The 17746-nt window shown below is 48.9% G+C and overlaps 2 protein-coding genes across 5 annotated transcripts in view; one reads left to right on the forward strand and one right to left on the reverse strand.

The window, feature by feature from the left end:
• The window catches only part of SYNM (synemin), a 28348-nt gene extending 11091 nt beyond the window's left edge, over positions 1-17257 (forward strand). The window contains exons 3-5 of one of the 3 annotated variants that reach the window (XM_021098348.2): positions 7926-7996; positions 10612-13031; positions 13953-17257. In XM_021098348.2, coding sequence (XP_020954007.2) covers positions 7926-7996; positions 10612-13031; positions 13953-14291 — 2830 coding nt within the window. In that variant the 3' untranslated portion in view covers positions 14292-17257. Of the gene's footprint in view, positions 1-7925; positions 9720-10296 lie in introns of those variants that run through there. The other 2 variants (XM_084975564.1, XM_084975576.1) reach the window with 2 other exon arrangements.
• The window catches only part of TTC23 (tetratricopeptide repeat domain 23), a 131873-nt gene continuing 121400 nt past the window's right edge, over positions 7274-17746 (reverse strand). For both annotated transcript variants that reach the window (XM_084975620.1, XM_084975588.1), the window contains one exon: positions 7274-7813. In XM_084975620.1, coding sequence (XP_084831746.1) covers positions 7748-7813 — 66 coding nt within the window. In that variant the 3' untranslated portion in view covers positions 7274-7747. The remainder of the gene's footprint in view (positions 7814-17746) is intronic.

Here is a 17746-nt window from a genome sequence, read left to right on the forward strand (position 1 = left end):
CCTGGGCCTGGGATCAGATCTGAGCTGCAGTTTCAATCCAAACTGCAGCTGCAGCAATGCCGGATCCTTAACCCACTGTGCTGGGCCAGGGATCGAACCTGTATCCCAGTGTTCCCAAGATGCCACCAGTCCCATTGCACCACAGTGGGAGACTTTGATTTTATGCCTGTCTTCCTGGGCTCTTGAGCCCTTTCCTTCCTTGCTTTGTTCTGCCTTCTGTTCTTTGTCATGAAAAGTCAGAAGGTACAGGCGGGCATCTTGCCTGAGAGGCCAGAGCCTTACCTCTCGGGTGGGTGTTCCCAACACTACCCGCCTAGCATTCCTCAAGGCTTAGCTGTTTTTAGCTTTTCTCTTGGTCGAGAGCCTTTTCCACTCATGTCAGCAGAGTCTTACTGTCCCGGGGCCAGAGTTTACTTCTCTCTGTGGCTGGACATTTCCCTAAGCCAACTAGGGATTAACTTGGCCATCTCTTAGGAATTTAGGAGGCATCACTTCTTTCTGGGAATGGAGTGGTTGATTTCACTGTTTGTCTTTCTGAGGTCCAAGTCTGCATGGGGAAGATGGGATGCCTGGCCCTGTTGAGCTGTAGGGCTTAGCCCCTGTAATCAAAACTGCTGCCAGGAGTTCCTGCTATGGCTCAGTGGGTTACGAACCCGACTAGTATCCATGAGGATGCAGGTTTGATCCCTGGCCTTACTCAGTGGGTTAAGGATCCGGCATTGCTCTGAGCTGTGGTGTAGGTCACAGACGCGGCTCGGGTCCCGAGTTGCTGTGGCTGTGCCATAGTCCAACAGCTATAGCTCTGATTCAACCCCTGGCCTGGGAACTTCCATATGCCATGGATGTGCCCCTAAAAAACAAAAAGCAAAAAATGAACAAACAAACATAACTGCTGCTGGGCCCTGCCCCCCAGTGTTCAGGACTTAGTCTGGGAAATGCTCACAGGTCTAAAGGGCACACAGACAGTTGAATATAACCCGTTTCTTTGTACAAATGATAAGCCTGGCATTTTTTATCAGTGATATGTGTCCTGAGGCTAAGCCATGTGATTCTTTCAGTATTTTTGTGCCACTGCCCAAATTCTGAGGCCAGGTGTGAAAATACTCTTCACCTGTGCCCATTGGATCTTTATAAACCTTGACCCACTGTCCCTGGGAAGTTGAGCTTCCTCCCACACCCTGCCTCTCTGAGGGCAGCAGCCCCGTGGGGACCACGTTCCAGGGGCCGGTGCAGTGTGACTCCTTGCCAGCCCTGTCCAGAGGGGCTGAGGTGGCCAATGCTGCTGCTGGCATTGCTTCCCCCTCATGGCTGAGATTGTGTGGACCTGCTTGGGTTGTTCCCCCAACACTACGCAGTTGCAGCCATGATCTGGCTACATACCTCCTAGGTAAGGGCAGGGCCTTGGCTCTTGAAAGCTGAAAGCACATCCCAGCTCAGTGCAGAGACCAGTGCTCAAGGGCCGTGAACACTTAGATGTTTGGCCCCTTCCAGTAGCCTTAACGGTGAAGAAGAAATGTTAGAGAAATAATAGAGTAATGATTTATAAATATAGACTTGCAGTTTATAAGTAAATATATAATTTGATAACAAATTGAAACAAAGCAAACCTCAGAGTCTAGAGGAGTTTACCAAACCTAGTTGGCCAGTTGGTGGCCAGAGAGACCCTGGTCAGCCAGGCAGGCGAGTGTGTGGATGAGCCCTTTTCTCCCACATTGCAGGTGAGGGTGGGTGGGGGCAGTGAGGGGCAGTGAGGCCAGACTGGGGCCAAGGATGCTGAGAGAAGGGAATGGTGTGGGGGAAGGCGGGTTGGCACAGAACATGCACCCTCTTGTCTGCCTGTCACCCATGGAGTCATGAGAGAGCGAAGATGCTTGTCCACTTGATGTGTAATCGCGAGGTTTTTCCTGAAGTGCAGGTGTTTATTATAGGAGGAGCTGAGTGATGAGAGGGGAGAAGATGCTGGTAAACAGGACAGGGCATGGTTCTCTGCCACATCTGCAGATGGGCCTCACCCAGAGAACCTGACACAGCATAGGCTCCTGGCCCAGTCCTAGGTATTCCCATTAGATTGGCACAGGGTGGGCCCAGGTGTGGTGGTGCTAAAGCTCTGAGGATGGTTGTCACATGCATCCAGGGTAAAGAAGCACTGGTCCAGGACCTTGCTCACAGGGGCCCACAGACCCACAGTGTCGGCATCATTAGGCATCTCTAGCTGGTGGGAAATCTCAGGTTCACCCCAGATCCACTGATCAAAGTTGCCTTGTCACAAGATCCCGGGTGCTACTGTTCGCACGGCAGCATCTGAGCATCCAGAAAGCGCTAAACCTGTCTTAAAGCAGCCTAGAGGAGAAGATCCAGGATGGCCAGGCATAGTGGGGGGCTGGTGCTGTGGGCCCCTGATGGAGCATGCCGCGCAGGCTTTCCTGGAAGAGGCAGTGCCAAGTCAGAACAGGCAGCCAGGAAGAGACCAGGTGGGAAGGGCTTTCAGGCAGAAGGTCAGCCTGAGCGAGGACCTGAGGACTGAGCTAGTGTGGCGATGCTGGTGTGGGCAGTGGGGGAGGGGCCGGAGGTTTCTGAGTAGGAATGTGGTGGGGGGGTGAAGCTCAGCACAGGCTCTGGCAGTGCAGACCACCCCACACTGCGCCCTCTCCACAAAGTTGACACTTTTTCAAACTTGGTGGATGATCTGAAGATGATGGAAACTGTGACAGTGTTCAGAACCCACAATGTCCTGGACCCCTCCACTGCTGACAGAGGTCAGGCTCCAAAGCTACAGACTGAGAACTAGAAGAAGCACAGTTAGGAAATAAATAGTGCCCCCCCACCCCCCGCCACCCTGAAAAGAGAACAGAACCGTCCTTTGGAGTAAGCTGTTAGAAAGTCTAATGGGGGAAAAAAAAAGATATTCAAAACTGAAACAAAAAAATGCAAAAATACCCAACAATGTACTGAGTCCAGAAACCACAAAACTGAGGATAAAAAAGGGCCCAGCCTGGATTTCTGATTGGGGGTGGGGGTGGGGGGTGTCAAATGATGCAATCTCCATCAAAATTTTAAAAACGAGGCTTTGTTTTTTTGTGTTTTGGGGGGTGGAGCCTATAACAGTTGTTCTAAGTTTCACCTGGAAAAATGGAAAGCAGGGCCAAACCATTTCTCAAAAGAAAAACAAAACACCGAAGGGGACTGTTGCCTGGCTAGAAACGAAAATAGAGAGCAAAAATTTCCTTTCTTGCCTGAGGACTTTATGGCAAAGTCCTTTTAAAAGGTAAGGTTTTGAATCCCCCTGTGGAGCTGGGGGTTAAGTATCTGGCATTGTCACTGCAGTGGCCCAGGTCACTGCTGTGGGGTGGGTTTGATCCCTGGCTAGGGAACTTATGCATGCCCCAAGCAAGCCCTTTAAAAAAAGGAAAGTTAGGTTCTTTGTATGTCTGTGCAGGGGGAGGACGTGAGCACCTCTCTGCCACACACACACTCTTTTTCCTTCTTTTTCTTCTTTTTTAAAATGGCTGCACCTGTGCCATATAGAAGTTCCCAGGCTAGGGGTCGAATTGGAGCTCCAGGGGTTGGATTGGAGCTCCAGCTACTGGTCTACACCACAGCCACAGCAACACCAGACCTGAGCCACATCTGCGACCTATATTGCAGCTTGTGGCAACGCTGGATTCTTAACCCACTGAGCAAGGCCAGGGATCGAACCGCATCCTCATGCATACTAGTTGGGTTCTTAACCCTCTGAGCCACAGTGGGAACTCCCTATTCCTCTTTCTGATTGCAGCTGGCAGAGGCAGTGGGTTTTAACTGTTCTAACTCTTCAGTCTCCAGATTTAGACTGCTAATGAAGCAATGCTGGTAACTCCTAATGTTGGTTATTTCAGGGTTGTGCCATTATTTTTTTAGACCACCTGTACCTTTTAATGTGCCCGTTCAAAGGAAAACATTTCTTGGGAAATTCTCAAGTCTTGGAGAAATTTTTTGAAAATTGGATCCTACTTTTTTTTAATGTGTTAACAGTGAGACTTACCTAGTGAGTAGGTGAAAACTTTGCAGTTAATAAAACCCTGTATTTTTAGGATAATTGGAGTTGCTAGCCTTGCCCACATCAGCATGTAAAGGAATTAACCCTTTGTTAACCATGATTTTAGGTAATTCAGAATCCCTTCCCTTCTTGAACTCCTTTAGGTAATGGAAAACCAGCTTCCTTCTGAGGTCAGTAGAAGGTGATGTAGGGGGTGGTGGTGATGATGGTGGCTGACATTTATCAACCATATATTCTGTGACAGCCACTCTTGCAAGAACTTTCCAGTCATTTTATGAATTACCACCCCAAACCTGTGTGTGCTCCCTATTTCAGAAATGGGGAAATGGAGCCACAGAGGGTTTGAGTGGCTTCCCTAAGGTCATAGGACTGGGAAGGGGCAGGCCCCGGATTTGAATCCAGGTAACCTGATGTGGGAGGTTTCTTGGTTAGCCACTCCTTGTGCTTCCTCTCTTTGCTTCCTTAGTAATCTTTCTGTGCGTTTTTTGTTTGTTTTTAGTCTCTGGAATTGACAAATGGGCTTTCTAGCTGTGATTTCTTTCTGAGCACAGGGGAATGACCCAGAGGCGGCCTGGCACTGTTGCCTCCTTGTTTTTCAGATGCCCGTTGTTGGGTTGGACCCTTTCCAGTTTTGATGGTGATGCTGGTTCTGTGGAGGGAAATTTGCCCCTCTCTCCTCCTGTCCCCCCTCTGATTCCCAGTCCCCAGTCTGGAGTGACAGGTGGTCCCTCACCCTCTCTGGAGCTTGGGGGCCAGGGGGGCTCCTCCCAGCCCGTCTTTCTCCCCCAACCCCCACCTGCGTTTTGCCAGGAAGCACCACATGAGCCATCCCTCCACCCTGGGCCAGGCAGGCTCCCCTACTGGTGTGGCTTCTGGAAACATCCTCCGACTCTCCCTCCCCCTGCCCCCTGTCTCTTGCCCACAGTTATGGAGGGTGTGCAGGGCAGTGGCACTGTGCCCTCGATGTAGAGTAACAGCCGATATGCCCTGAGCTTCCATTGGGATAATGCATCCTAGCCGAACCGCTGCCACTCAGCCCCACGGGTGGTCTATTAGGGCCTGGAGCCAGGCCAGGGGCCGCATTAGAGCTCCCTTCTGCCCTGTGGGTTGGTCTTGGACACCTTAATGAGGCTGGGGACCTGATTTTCCCGCACATGTTTGCTTGTTTTCCTGTCTCTTGAGAGAGGCTGCCAACCTCTGGGGCTGTATGAAACGTTCACTAATAGCCTGTGATTCAGGCGGTTGGCATTTCTCACCAGCACCATGGCTGAGGATAGTTTTCCTTCAACGCTCCCGAAATAACCCGAGCGCTCTCTACCCATTTCTTAAAGCTGTAGGAGTCTATTCCTTAACAACTTTCCTTTGAGGAGTTCCCACTGTGGCTCAGTGGTAACGAACTGGACTAGTACCCATGAGGATGCGGGTGTGGCCCTAAAAAGACAAAAAACAAAAACTAAAACATTCCTTTGAGAGCTTTGGAGGGAATGCACCGTTTCTGGCCTCTCCCAGCAGTTTTGGTTATGCCTCTAGTTTTTATGGGGGCACTGTGGAGGCAGGACGCTGTGTGCCATGGTGGGGGGAGGGTCCCAGCTGTACCTGGGAGCTCTGTGCTGGGTCTCCAGGTGGGGAAGGTGGATCCTGCCTGCCTCTCGGGGCAGCCATCTGGAGGGGAGGCACCGGTGGACCTGAGCTCTTTCCTAGTGGGAGCTTTGGCTCTTCCCTATAGGGGCGTTTGATGGAAATCACCAAGAGATGTTGGATCTGCTTTCGTTAATATGGTCTGGGCGATCTCTCTACAGGAGTTTTTCTAAAACATGTGTGAAATGGCACCATTTCAGGCCCTGAAGGGTGGCCCAGGTGGCTTGCAGGGGAGGGCCGAGTGCCCTGGTCACTGGAGAGCACGTGACTTTGGCCATCACTCTCCCACACATCTGCTCACCTGTGGGGCCTGGGCGCCCATTGTTGGCCCTGCCTGTGGTTGCCAGGAGGACTTGGTGAGGTGACAGGTGGGAGGCTTATAGCCTGCTTGGTGCTCAATCTTAGCTAGGGTTGGTGAAGGCATTGGGCACAGGAGCATTTGTGCTGTGTCACCAGCCACATAAGCCCCTTGGGGACTGGTGCCCCCTCCTAGGAACCATTGCACCTCACGTTGGGTCCCGAACTCAGTAAAAAAAAGTTTGGTGATGGTTTGGGTTTTCTCTGAAAGAGGAACAAAACCATTCCTCCACGGGGAGAGGGAAGATCCTTTTCCCCCAAAGGGATCTTCATTATCCTGCCCCAACCCGCCACCTGTCATCAAGTCTCTGCTGACCTGGATGCCCATGAGCACCTTCTGCTCTGACTTGGGCAGCTAGTGTGAGGAGCCCTGTGATACCCAAGGCTTCCTTCCCAGCAGGTGGAAGGAAGATATCAAATTGGACTTGGCCTTCCCAGCAGCCCACCCCTATGGCCCCTGAGCTGTAGGAGGCCATCGTCCTGCTGCTGTAATCCTAAGAGTCTGACTTTTACCGGGAGCCTGTTTCCTCCTATTATATACAGAACTCAGAGTTTTCTCGGTGATGGAGGCTATTTGTGTTCGTGGAACATAACACGCTTGGTCATGAGGGTGTGGGATTAACAGGCTGGTGTCCTGTTTCCTGGCTTCTACCCTGTGTGGAAGGGCCAGGGCTCTGGGCGCCACCCCTTGGTGTCCTGTGCCCACACGTGTGCCCTTCACTCGCCACTTGCAGGTGAACCCCTTGCGCACCCCTGGAATCCTCTCGCCCTTGGCTGTGCCCTTTGCCTCAGGAGGGGCCTCTCTGCTCTCTTCCACCTGCCCACGGGGCTCTGGCTTTTGTGGGAGTCACTGTGTTTGGATCCGTGGAGCTAGAACTTGGCGCCAGGCTGCCTGATCCACGAGGCCCTGTTGGCTCTGGCATCCCCCTTCTGTCTTCCTGCCCGGCTGGTCATGTCAGCATTTCCGGGTGGGCTCTGCTTCTGGTTGCCCTCTGCCATATACAGTGTATTTCTTGGCACTGAAGTTAGTGACTTCACACGTTACTCTAGCAACCAAACAACTGTTGTACCTGCACTAGCCCAAGTCCTGAGGATCTCCGAGTGACGGATGTCCCCGCGCTGACATGCCATGGCTGTTGGGCCTGAGTGGGTCTGAGTCATAGGTATGAATAACAACCTAATGAAGAATCTACAACTTTACACGTTTGGAGCTAGACATGAAGGAACCACCTAGTCAAGTGTATTTTGCCATTTTATTAGAGGAGATAACTAGATGCCTCCTGGAATGAGGCCCCTGGGGGTCGTGGTGGTGGAGGGGGTAGTCTGCAGCTTTTCCTTCTCCTACCTGCCTGCCTCCCATCTCTCCTTTTTTGCATCTCTAAGATGTCCGCGTGGAAGCCAGTTTGAAAACCACAGATGCGGCCTGGCTGCCTTATTTTCAAACAAACATCAGTCCTTGCCCTGCCCCTAGTCACCTCCTGATCTGTGACTCTAGAGAGACCCCAGTGGGGGTGGCAGTAGTTGTTCTGAGGCCCCCTAGCCCAGGGTGACCTGCCAGGCATGGGCTCCTCCCTCCTTCCTCGGGAAGCCAGACCCCCAAACTCCCTTCCCGGGCCCACATCCCTCTCTCTTCCTCCTCCTTGCTGTGGGTATGGAAGGGCTTTCTGGAAAGCCAGCTGTCCAGTCCTGAAGCCCTAGCCCCCTCATTTGGTTCATTCAGCTGATAGACGTGTTCTCCAGCAGGTCTTCGGGGGGTGGGCTTGCATCCCTGCGGTGCATCACCTGCAGACATGTGACACCGTGACAGTGTGGTCAGTGACCAGACATGACAGCTCACAGAGGCACTTCTTGTTTTTTTCTTTCCTAATGAGCTTTTTAAAAATTATCTTTACAGAGCCTTACTGGAAGGAGAAAGTAATCCGGAGATATTGATCTTGACTGAGCGCATTGAAAATGTGCCACAAGGTAAATATCAGGAAAGCTTATCATTTAACATTAACATGCTGTCCATGGATTAAGAGTAAAGCCTCCTTGGAGTTCCCATCATGGCTCAGTGTAAATGAATCCAACTAGTATCCACGAGGATGTGGGTTCTATCCCTGGCCTCGCTCAGTGGATTAAGGACCCAATGTTGTTGTGAGCTGTGGTGTAGGTCACAGACATGGCTTGGATCCCGTCCATAGCTCTGATTTGACCCCAAGCCTGGGAACTTCCATATGCCGAAGGTGCAGGCTTAAAAAGCAAAAAAAAAAAAGTAAAGCTTCCTTTAAATGGAAGAGTTGGGACTAGACATGAATTTTCAGATCATTGTTGTTCGTCCCCCTCTTAAGTACCAAATAGATTTTACTTAATGGGCCACAGTTTAAATAATAATGTAAATTAGATTGTGTGGGAGAGGGCTGGATGAACTCGGTGTTTTCGGGGTGCTTCCTCCCCAGCGTGGTGAGGGGGGAGAAGGGCTGATGGAGAGCTAGGAAGTGTGAAAGGTGAGAAGGTGGACATGGATTTGTTCATCACACCCTTTGGAGGGAATACCCTTTATAAACCAAAGACTTACAGCCTAACACAAGCTTAGGGAGGTGTTATTTTGTACAGGAGTCAGTCAACACTTGGGAACTCCTGACCTCACCGAGGGCAGAGGTGGGAAGGATTATACCGATTCCCCCATCCCAGGTGGGCGTGGGCAGCTCAGGGTAATGTGAGCAGTATTGTCCCCACTACCCTGAGGTCGGCCTCTGTCTAGGCCAAAAGCTGCAGCACAAAGATAATACTTCCTGTATCTGCAGAACTGACATTAGAGAGTCAGTGCTCATTAGAAAGACTCAGGGAACCTGTAGGATAACTAAAAAAACCCCTTCACATCCCTGTAGAACCTTAGAGTTTTCTGGCAGAGTATGTAGAGTATGTTCTCTATACACCTTACTTGTGGTTTTGGGCTCCATGAATGTTGCCATATTCAAAATCATGGTGTCCTAGCAACACAAGTGTGTATTGGTTACCACTGTCAAGAGTATGTTTGATTATAACAGCCAATGTGGATTGGTGGTAGGTTATTTAAAAAATAACACTTTCCAACTTTATTTTTCAAAAAACAACATCCCTATCAGGCACTTCAGGTATCTGACCAGTCATCTGGGTTCACAGATGACTGTGAAGAGATTTGGGCTTAGACAGTGTCCAGCAAGTTTGTGTTTGAATTTGAGAGTAAGATTGGTTGGCTGCCTTGGGGGAGACCCAGGGGGTGAGAAGGCTCTGCCCAGCTCAGCAGGTGGGTGTGGGTGGGCCCGGGGTGCTTCTGGCCACATTCCTACCACCAGCTGCCACTCCTAAGAGCAGGTATTTGGGGGCGGGGGGTTTAACACCCCCAAGAGTAGCACTCTCTATAAGCAAAGCAGAGCAAAGCAGGAAGCCTTGAGGACATGGATCACCTTCCAGCCCCAGGACCATGACAGACAGGTCATAGTGTTAGTGACTAGATCACCTCCCGCTTTGGCACCTTTTCAAATGAGAAGTTTGTTTTTAAAAACAGTACAAAAGGGAGTTCCCATCATGGCTCAGCAGGAATGAACCTGACTAGTATCCATGAGGATGTGGGTTCAATCCCTGGGCCTTGCTCAGTGGATTAAGGATCCAGTGTTGCTGTGAGCTGTGGTGCAGGTCACAGACATGGCTCAGATCCTGCATTGCTGTGGCTGTGGTGAAGATTGGCAGCTACAGCTCTGATTCGACCCCTAGCTTGGGAACTTCCACATGCTGTGGGTACGGCCCTAAAAAGATTGGGCAAAAAATATATATAAAAATAGAAGAAATCAGGAAGTTTACAAGTTATATTCTTCAATACTTGTTGGCCCAACATGGAAATCAATAAAAACTAAGAACACATTAAAGGGTTGGAGGAGCAATGCCATTTAATTATGTACTTTTTAGTAATTATGTACTTTGTAGTGATTATGAAGCTCTTTTCTGCTGAAATAAGTAAAATAAAGTTACCTCAACAAAGGCAAAATGAATGATTCCAAATTATCATAATATTATGAAATTTCTGCCACACAAACCTAGCACCCCTAACCTCCCTGGCATGGGCACCATGCTTTATAATCGCACGTTTGATATATTTAAGGTGGATGAATTAACATAAGTACTGGAGAAAAGTGTTGTGTAGAAGCATATGTAGTGCTATATTTTGTGGTCATAGGATTCTTTTTTTGTCTTTTTAGGGCCAAACCCACGGCATACGGAGGTTCACAGGCTAGGGGTTAAATCAGAGCTGTAGCTGCTGGTCTACACCACAGCCCACAGCAATGCTGGATCCCTAACCCACTGAGTGAGGCCAGGGACACTAGTCCTCATGGATACTAGTCAGGTTCATTAACCACTGAGCCACAGTGGAAACTCCTGTCATATGATTCTTGAGACTACTGGAAAATAATTATTTTGGGGTTGAAAATATCTCATTTATAATGACCTTTCTGTGGTAAGAGCATATATTTATTATGGGGTGGGGTCTGATCTGGGATGATGCTTTTAAGATGAGGAAAGGTAAAGATGACTCATTTTAATGCACTGTTCAATTCCTACAGAATTCAGAAACAAGTCCTATCAGTATACCACCTCAGTATTACAGAGAGAAAACGAAAGAAATCTGTTCCCAAGGCAGAAAGCACCTGCTACAAGCTTCAATCCCAGCTTGGCGCCTCGTTTTCAGCCAGCCATTGGAAGCACTTCCAGAAGGGGTGTCCTGGGCTCTGGATATGCTCCCTTTACCACTACCAGGTGGGAGAACTACGAGAAAACTGCCAGCAGTCAAACCAACTTCAGAACTGTCTCTCCAACCCTTGGTCTCTTAAGAAATACTGAATCTCAAGTGAAAACATTCCCTGAGAGACCGAGAACTGGAGGTACAAAGGACACTCCTGTTAATTTAGCCAAAGAGTCCACTGCTACTCAGGAGTCTTACCGAGAACGCCGGGACAATGTGGTGGCAGAGCCTTCCAAGAGCACTTGGTCAAATGAGAGGACCGTCCTTTGGGGAAAGAAAACAGAAGCTAAAGCCACGAGGGAGCAAGAGAGAAACAGACCAGGAACTATCCAAACAAAACGAGAAGAGAAAATGTTTGATTCTAAAGAGAAGGCTTCAGAGGAGAGAAACTTAAGGTGGGAAGAACTGACCAAGTTAGATAAAGAGGCAAGGAAGAGAGAAAGCGAGCAAATGAGGGAAAAGGCAAGAGAGAAGGAGTCACTGAAGGAGAAAAGTGTGAAAGAAAGAGAGATACCGATCAGTCTAGAAGTATCCAAGGACAGCACACCAGAAGTGGCCCCGCAAGGGCTTCACACACCCCTGAAGAAGGATGCTGGTGATGGGACAGATAGAGGGGTGGAAACGAGAGAAGTAAAGTTCAGGCTGGAGACCAGTGACACTGCAGGCTCTCTGAAAGCTGATTCCACAACTGAAACCATAGCTGAGAACATTGTTTCTAACATCCTGAAGCAGTTTACCCACTCTTCCGAGATGGAAGCATCTGCTGATACGTTTCCAGACACAAAAGTCACTTATGTGAACAGGAAAGAGCTTCCTGGTGACAGGAAAACAAAGACTGAGATAGTCGTGGAATCGAAACTGACTGAAGAGATCGATGTTTCAGATGAAACTGGCCTGGACTTCCTTTTAAGCAAGGATGCTAAGGAGGTGGAGCTGAAAGGAAAATCAGCAGAACGGATGATAGGAGATATAATCAATCTTAGTCTGAAAGGGAGGGAGGGGAGGGCAAAGGTCGTCAATGTGGAGATCATAGAAGAGCCCGTGAGCTATGTCAGTGGTGAGAAGGCGGAGGAGTTTTCGACCCCATTCCAAGTGGAGGAAGTTGATGACGTGTCTCCGGGCTCTAAGGGGCTTGTTGAGGAGGAGGAAGTTTGCAGAGAAACAGATGTCACCTTCTCAGGGGCTCAAGAGAAAAAGACCAGGCAGGCCCAAGAGAACATGACTCATGTTGAAGAAGTGATGGAGGCAGGTGACTCAGAAGGTGAGCAGAGTTATTTTGTGTCGACCCCAGACCCAGACGAATACCCCGGGGGGCAGGACAGAGAGGAAGGCTCCGTGTATGGGCAGATCCACATTGAAGAGGAATCCACCATCCGGTACTCCTGGCAAGATGAAATTGTGCCAGGGTCCGGGAGAAGAGTGAAGAGGGATGATGCATTGGGAGAGAAGGTTGTGAAGCCACTGGATGTTCCAGAAGGGTCTCTGGAGAGGGACACAGGTTCTAGTCACTGGAAAGAACAAGCTCGCAGTGGTGAGTTTCATGCTGAACCCATAGTCATTGAAAAGGAAATCAAAATACCGCATGAATTCCACACATCCATCAAAAAGGGCTTCAAGGAGCCCAGACACCAGCTGGTGGAGGTCATCGAGCAGCTGGAGGAAAGCCTTCCAGAGCGCATGAAGGAAGAGCTCTCCGCTCTCACCAGTGAGGGCCAGGGCGGGCTGGAGGGCATTTCAGTTGACGTAAAGAAGGTCCAGCCCCCAGGTGGCGGGTCCGTGACTTTGGTGGCAGAAGTCAACCTCTCGCAGACTGTGGATGCTGATCAGTTAGACTTGGAGGAGCTCAGCAAGGATGAAGTGGGAGAGATAGAGAAGGCCGTGGAGTCAGTGGTACGAGACAGCTTGGCCAGGCGGCACAGCCCCGGCCCTGGGAGCCCAGACTGGGAGGCAGGAGCGGAGACCCGGGGCACTGGCCTCGGCTTCAAGCGCTGGGCCACCCAGGAGCTGTACCACCCCTCTGGTGAGGATGCCGAGACAGGCCTCAGCTCTCCCAGCTCAGAGTCCATCACTTCCCAGGGCCCAGTGTCGGCCACGGTGGAAGTCACCAGTCCCAGGGGCTTTGCCCAGTCCCACGTGCTGGAGGACGTCAGTCAGTCTGTGAGGCACATTAAAATAGCGCCCCCTGGAGTTTGGAGGACTGAGCACGTCTCACCCGAAGGACCCTCTTCACAGGTGGTGGAGGTAAGTGGGGAAGGCCACCTGAGTTGGGCAGCGAGCTCGGCGGGAGCCAGCTGGTCTGCCAGGCACTTTACGCTGGGTCCCGATCAAAGTCAAGTGTCCAAAGAAGTCGTCTTCCAAGGGCCTGACCCTGCCAGTCCCGAGGCAGGAGGCGCAGAAGAGCCTGGCCCCATAGGGCTTGCCACAGATACTGACGAATCTGGGAGGCACAGCTCCCCTGCCTCCCAACAGTTTCGTGCTAAGAGGGAAATTATCTTTCAAGCCCCCATTTCTGGGGCAGGGAATGTTGGTGATGATTTTCAAACTGAGGAGTCAGTGGGTACCCAGACTTCTGTAAAGCACCTTCAGTTAGGCCCTAGAGAGCAGTTTAGGGAGCAAATCCAGCTCACAGCCCCTCTGTCAGACAAAATGGAGTTAGGTGTCAGAGAAGCTTCTGTGGACACTGAAGCATGGTCAGGAAGTGGCCTATCCATCAGGCACATCAAAACCGGACCTCAGAGGCATCAAACCACCGACCAGCTAGTTCCCCCACCCTGGGAATACAGCAACTCAGAAAGCAGTGCCCACGGAGAGGGCTCAGCTGATGTGACCCAGGCCACTCGTAGTTACACCGTGGGTAGGAAACTCTTGATTACTGAAAAGAGCACCCTCCAAAGGGCCGTTTCTGAACCTCCCCAGGAGGCTAGTGTGGGAGGCACAGCAGGGGCAGAAGTGACTTCAGGCCTGAGCAGATCCTTTAGGCATATTCAGCTAGGTCCTGCAGAAACCCAAACCTCTGAACACATTGTCTTCCATGGACCCATTTCCAAAACATTGGCATTGGCTAGTCCGGTGGACTCCCCTGAGCTAGGTGAGGTAGCAGACAGCAGCAGAACACTAAGGCACGTGGCACTGGGGCCCAAAGAAACTTCGTTTACCTTTCAGATGGACGTGAGTAACGTAGAGGCGACCCCCCGCTGGACCCAAGAGGCCACAGTCCTCTTCCCTGCAGGGATGGAAGCAGAAGCTCATGGTGTGTCTGACCGTGGTGCTTGGAGAGATGCTGGCAGTAGGAATGACCTGGCTGCCAGCGTGAGCTTTCAAGGCTCTGCTGGGGACAGACACCAGGCCCCCGGGGAAAAGGGCAAGGAGCAGGCTGAGTTTGATAAGACGGTGCAGCTACAGAGGATGGTAGACCAGAGGTCGGTGATTTCCGATGAAAAGAAGGTTGCTCTCCTCTATCTAGACAATCAGGAGGAGGAGAATGAGGGACACTGGTTTTGATAAATACTGTGTTTTAAATACCATCTCTTTGGTGAAGTACCAACACACAAAGGCCTTTACTTTAAGGGAGGGAGGTGTACTCCTTCTTAAAACCTCCCTTCTTTTTCACTTTCTTCAAAGAGTCCTCTAGACAATGTCAGCTTACTTCATAATCAGTAAAAATTTCAGACTAATTCATGCCTTAAAAGGCATTGGAATTTACTGAGTTGGGACTTTGACAAATATTTTTTATCTTTTCAGTCTTAAAAGTTCCTTTTTCTGGAGTTTTCTTTCCACTTCTAGGGATGATTTCCACCATTTTTGCACCTGGTCACAGAAATGCCTCGCATCTGTTTGAAACTATAATTAACTAGGTAAGATTCCTAAATGGTGACAGGATTAAAGTAATCTATTTAAGAATAAATTTAATTTGCATGTGCTAATAAGATATAGTAAACTAACATGTTAAGGGAAAAATGAATATTTGTTTTTCCTCTTTCCAAAGTCTTTTCCAAAAGAAATTGTAGGAAATAAGATTTTTAAAAAATCTTGGAGTTCCCATTGTGGTTCAGTGGGTTATGAACCTGACTAGTATCCATGAGGATGAGGGTTTGATCCCTGGCCTCACTCAGAGGGTTAAGGATCCAGCATTGCTGTGAGCTGAGGTGTAGGTTGCAAATGTGGCTTGGATCCTGTGTTGCTGTGGTTGTGGCGTCGGCCAGAGGCTGCAGCTCCAATTCAACCCCTTGCCTGGGAACTTCCATATGCCACAGGTGTGGCCCTAAAAAGCAAAAAAAAAAAAACAAAAACAAATCTATGTGATTTCATCTTGGGGAAAAGTTATTTGTCATAGAATTAAATTCATCTTAAGACTTTAGTGAATTGCTTTCTATGTGCAGAACTTAGAAAATACTAAAAAAATATATAGTATTTTATGGAGAAGACAACTTCAGCCTACTACAGTATTTCAGGTCAGCACACTTGCTATGTTTGCACAGGTTCCTGGAACCCTGCCCTGGGTCTGTGGGGGGCGGGAGGATGTTCACTGGGAATGGCTCATAGTACCAGTTTTTTTGCGGTACTAGGTCACTAAGCGCACAAGTCTAAGTACTCTTTTTTGTTATAATGGAAGTTCAGGAGTAGCCAGCTCCTACCTAGACTTGAGCTTTTCTGTGCATTAGCAGTTAGCATCTAAACCCTTAATTTTACTGATGGGGAAGCAGACCCTGAGGACAATGAAAAAGATCATTGATGTTCACACTACCCGGGACTTGCAGGATGGTCACCCACAGTAAAAGTTGGAAGCCCAGGTAGGCTTGAGCCTCCCAAAGAAGCACTTTCCAGCCCAGTGATGATGGGGTGGAGACCCTTTTGAGCTCAGCAAGTTAGAGATGAAAAATGGCAACCAGCCTCACAGAGGTTTGTGTACTTCCGATAGAAATCATGATCATTGGTGTGTTTTGTCCAGGGAAACAAAGAATACAGTAAATAGAGTAAGATGTTTTGGGGAGGGAACTGGGTGCCTCTCCTGCCACCTAGGCCTGAAGCACCAGGAGGGGCCCCAGAGGAAGACAGAGCCCCCACTCCCCTGGGCAACAAAGTGTGGACCTGCAGCTCTACACCACTGAGTTTAAGATACTAGAATGGATGTGTTCCATTGCTTTGTTTTATTTCACACAAGGGTATTGTTTTTAAAGCATTCATCTTTAAAGGTATAGCATCACGTAAAAAATAGTATCTCTAACAACACAGGAGTATTTTAACCCAAACTAGTTTCTTCCACATAATGCTGTCTAAGCTGCCTTTAACACAGTAGCATAGAACTAACTGCCAGGAGTGCACTGAGGAATAAGGACCTGAGGTACTGTCATCCTCAGGTAGGTTACGATAATGGGAGGGGGTGCTGTTATGGAATTTGAGGGTCTCTTCTCTGGGTTTCACACTGATGGCCCTCGGACCTATCTCAGCTCCCAGGAATGGCTGCAGCAGGTAGCTTAGGGGGAGTGCCTTTTCCTAATCGCTAAGCGGAGGCTAAATGCAGCACAGCTTTCAGGATGATCTATTTTTAAAATACCCTGAAGCAGACTATAGAAAGAAAGTTGATTTGAATTGCAAACATAAACCTTTGTTATCTGCCAAATGAATTAGTGATTGTCTAATGATTGTCACAAACTGGTATGGAGGTGATAGCCTTGCCAACAAGGACTTCTCATTTCTAACATAGCTGATTTTATGTTAGATGTACTTGGTAATGGTGTTTGTATAAGTGATTTATTGGTGAGAACTTGGTCCAGGTGACAGCCTACTGTTTTGAAGGCAAGACAGATGGATAATGGGGGGAGTCTATTATGTGTGTCTAAGTGGCCTTAGTTTAATGTCACTCTCCTAGCTTGTGACCTTGGAAATGATTGCTAATGTGAGTAAGTTGTTGAGACCATGACCCACCTACAGTGAAAAAAAAATCTTAGATCTTCATTTTTATCTCCATGTTGAATGCGTATCTTCAAGATGTAGCCTGCCAAGAGTGTTTACCAACTTGGAGTCATGAGCTGTCATTGGTTACTAAGTCTCTGGAATACCCAGGAGCAAGGCATGCCCTTGACACTGTGATAGGTCACCCCACAGCATCATGTCCTTTAAAACCAGTTACTCTGGAGACAGGAGTAGTCAACTGTGTGGTGGGATAGAGTGAGGATACAACCAGTCTTTTCACATTTATTGTTGTGTAGACAAAACAGTGTTAATGGAATGTTTTTCACCTTCACACTGGTTGTTTTGATGTTGTTTGCTTAAAATGTATATTTAGAATGGAATCATCTAAAAAAGCTGATCTTGCTAATAACCTCCTGTTCCCTGCAAAGGGAAATGTCATAAGAATGTGTAAAAATAAAAATCTATGGGAAAAAAAGCTCATATTGTTCCTAAAGAGAATGAATGTTTTTCACTGGGTGTTTTTTGTGGTGTTTATTTAAATTCTAATGAAAGCATTTATGTGTTTATGTGCATGTTTTTTTTATGATGGCACAGAATCACTGGGGAGAATGTACCTTTAAAGTTTCAGTTCTTTGATTCCTCACCTGAATCAGAACTCAATATCCTTAGAAAGAAAGCATGGCAGACAGAGCATAAACCAACTGGCTTGTATTCAAATACAGACTGGACAGTTTGTGGTAAGAATGTCATCATGGGAGTTCCCGTCGTGGCTCAGTGGTTAACGAATCTGACTAGGAACCATGAGGTTGCAGGTTCGATCCCTGGCCTCGCTCAGTGGGTTAAGGATCCAGCGTTGCCGTGAGCTGTGGTGTGGGTCGCAAACGCAGCTTGGATCCTGCATTGCTGTGGCTCCGGCATAGGCCAGCGGCTCTGGCTTCGATTCAACCCCTAGCCTGGGAATCTCCATGTGCCGCAAGTGCGGCCCTAGAAAAGACAGAAAAAGACAAAATAATAATGTCATCATGATAGTCCAGAAGGTTAGT

The sequence above is a fragment of the Sus scrofa genome, chromosome 1 (genome assembly GCF_054392235.1).
Source record: "Sus scrofa isolate SSC_HxYL_T2T_F1_AM1 chromosome 1, Sscrofa_HxYL_maternal_Yorkshire_Landrace_v2.0, whole genome shotgun sequence".
Lineage (NCBI taxonomy): Eukaryota > Metazoa > Chordata > Mammalia > Artiodactyla > Suidae > Sus > Sus scrofa.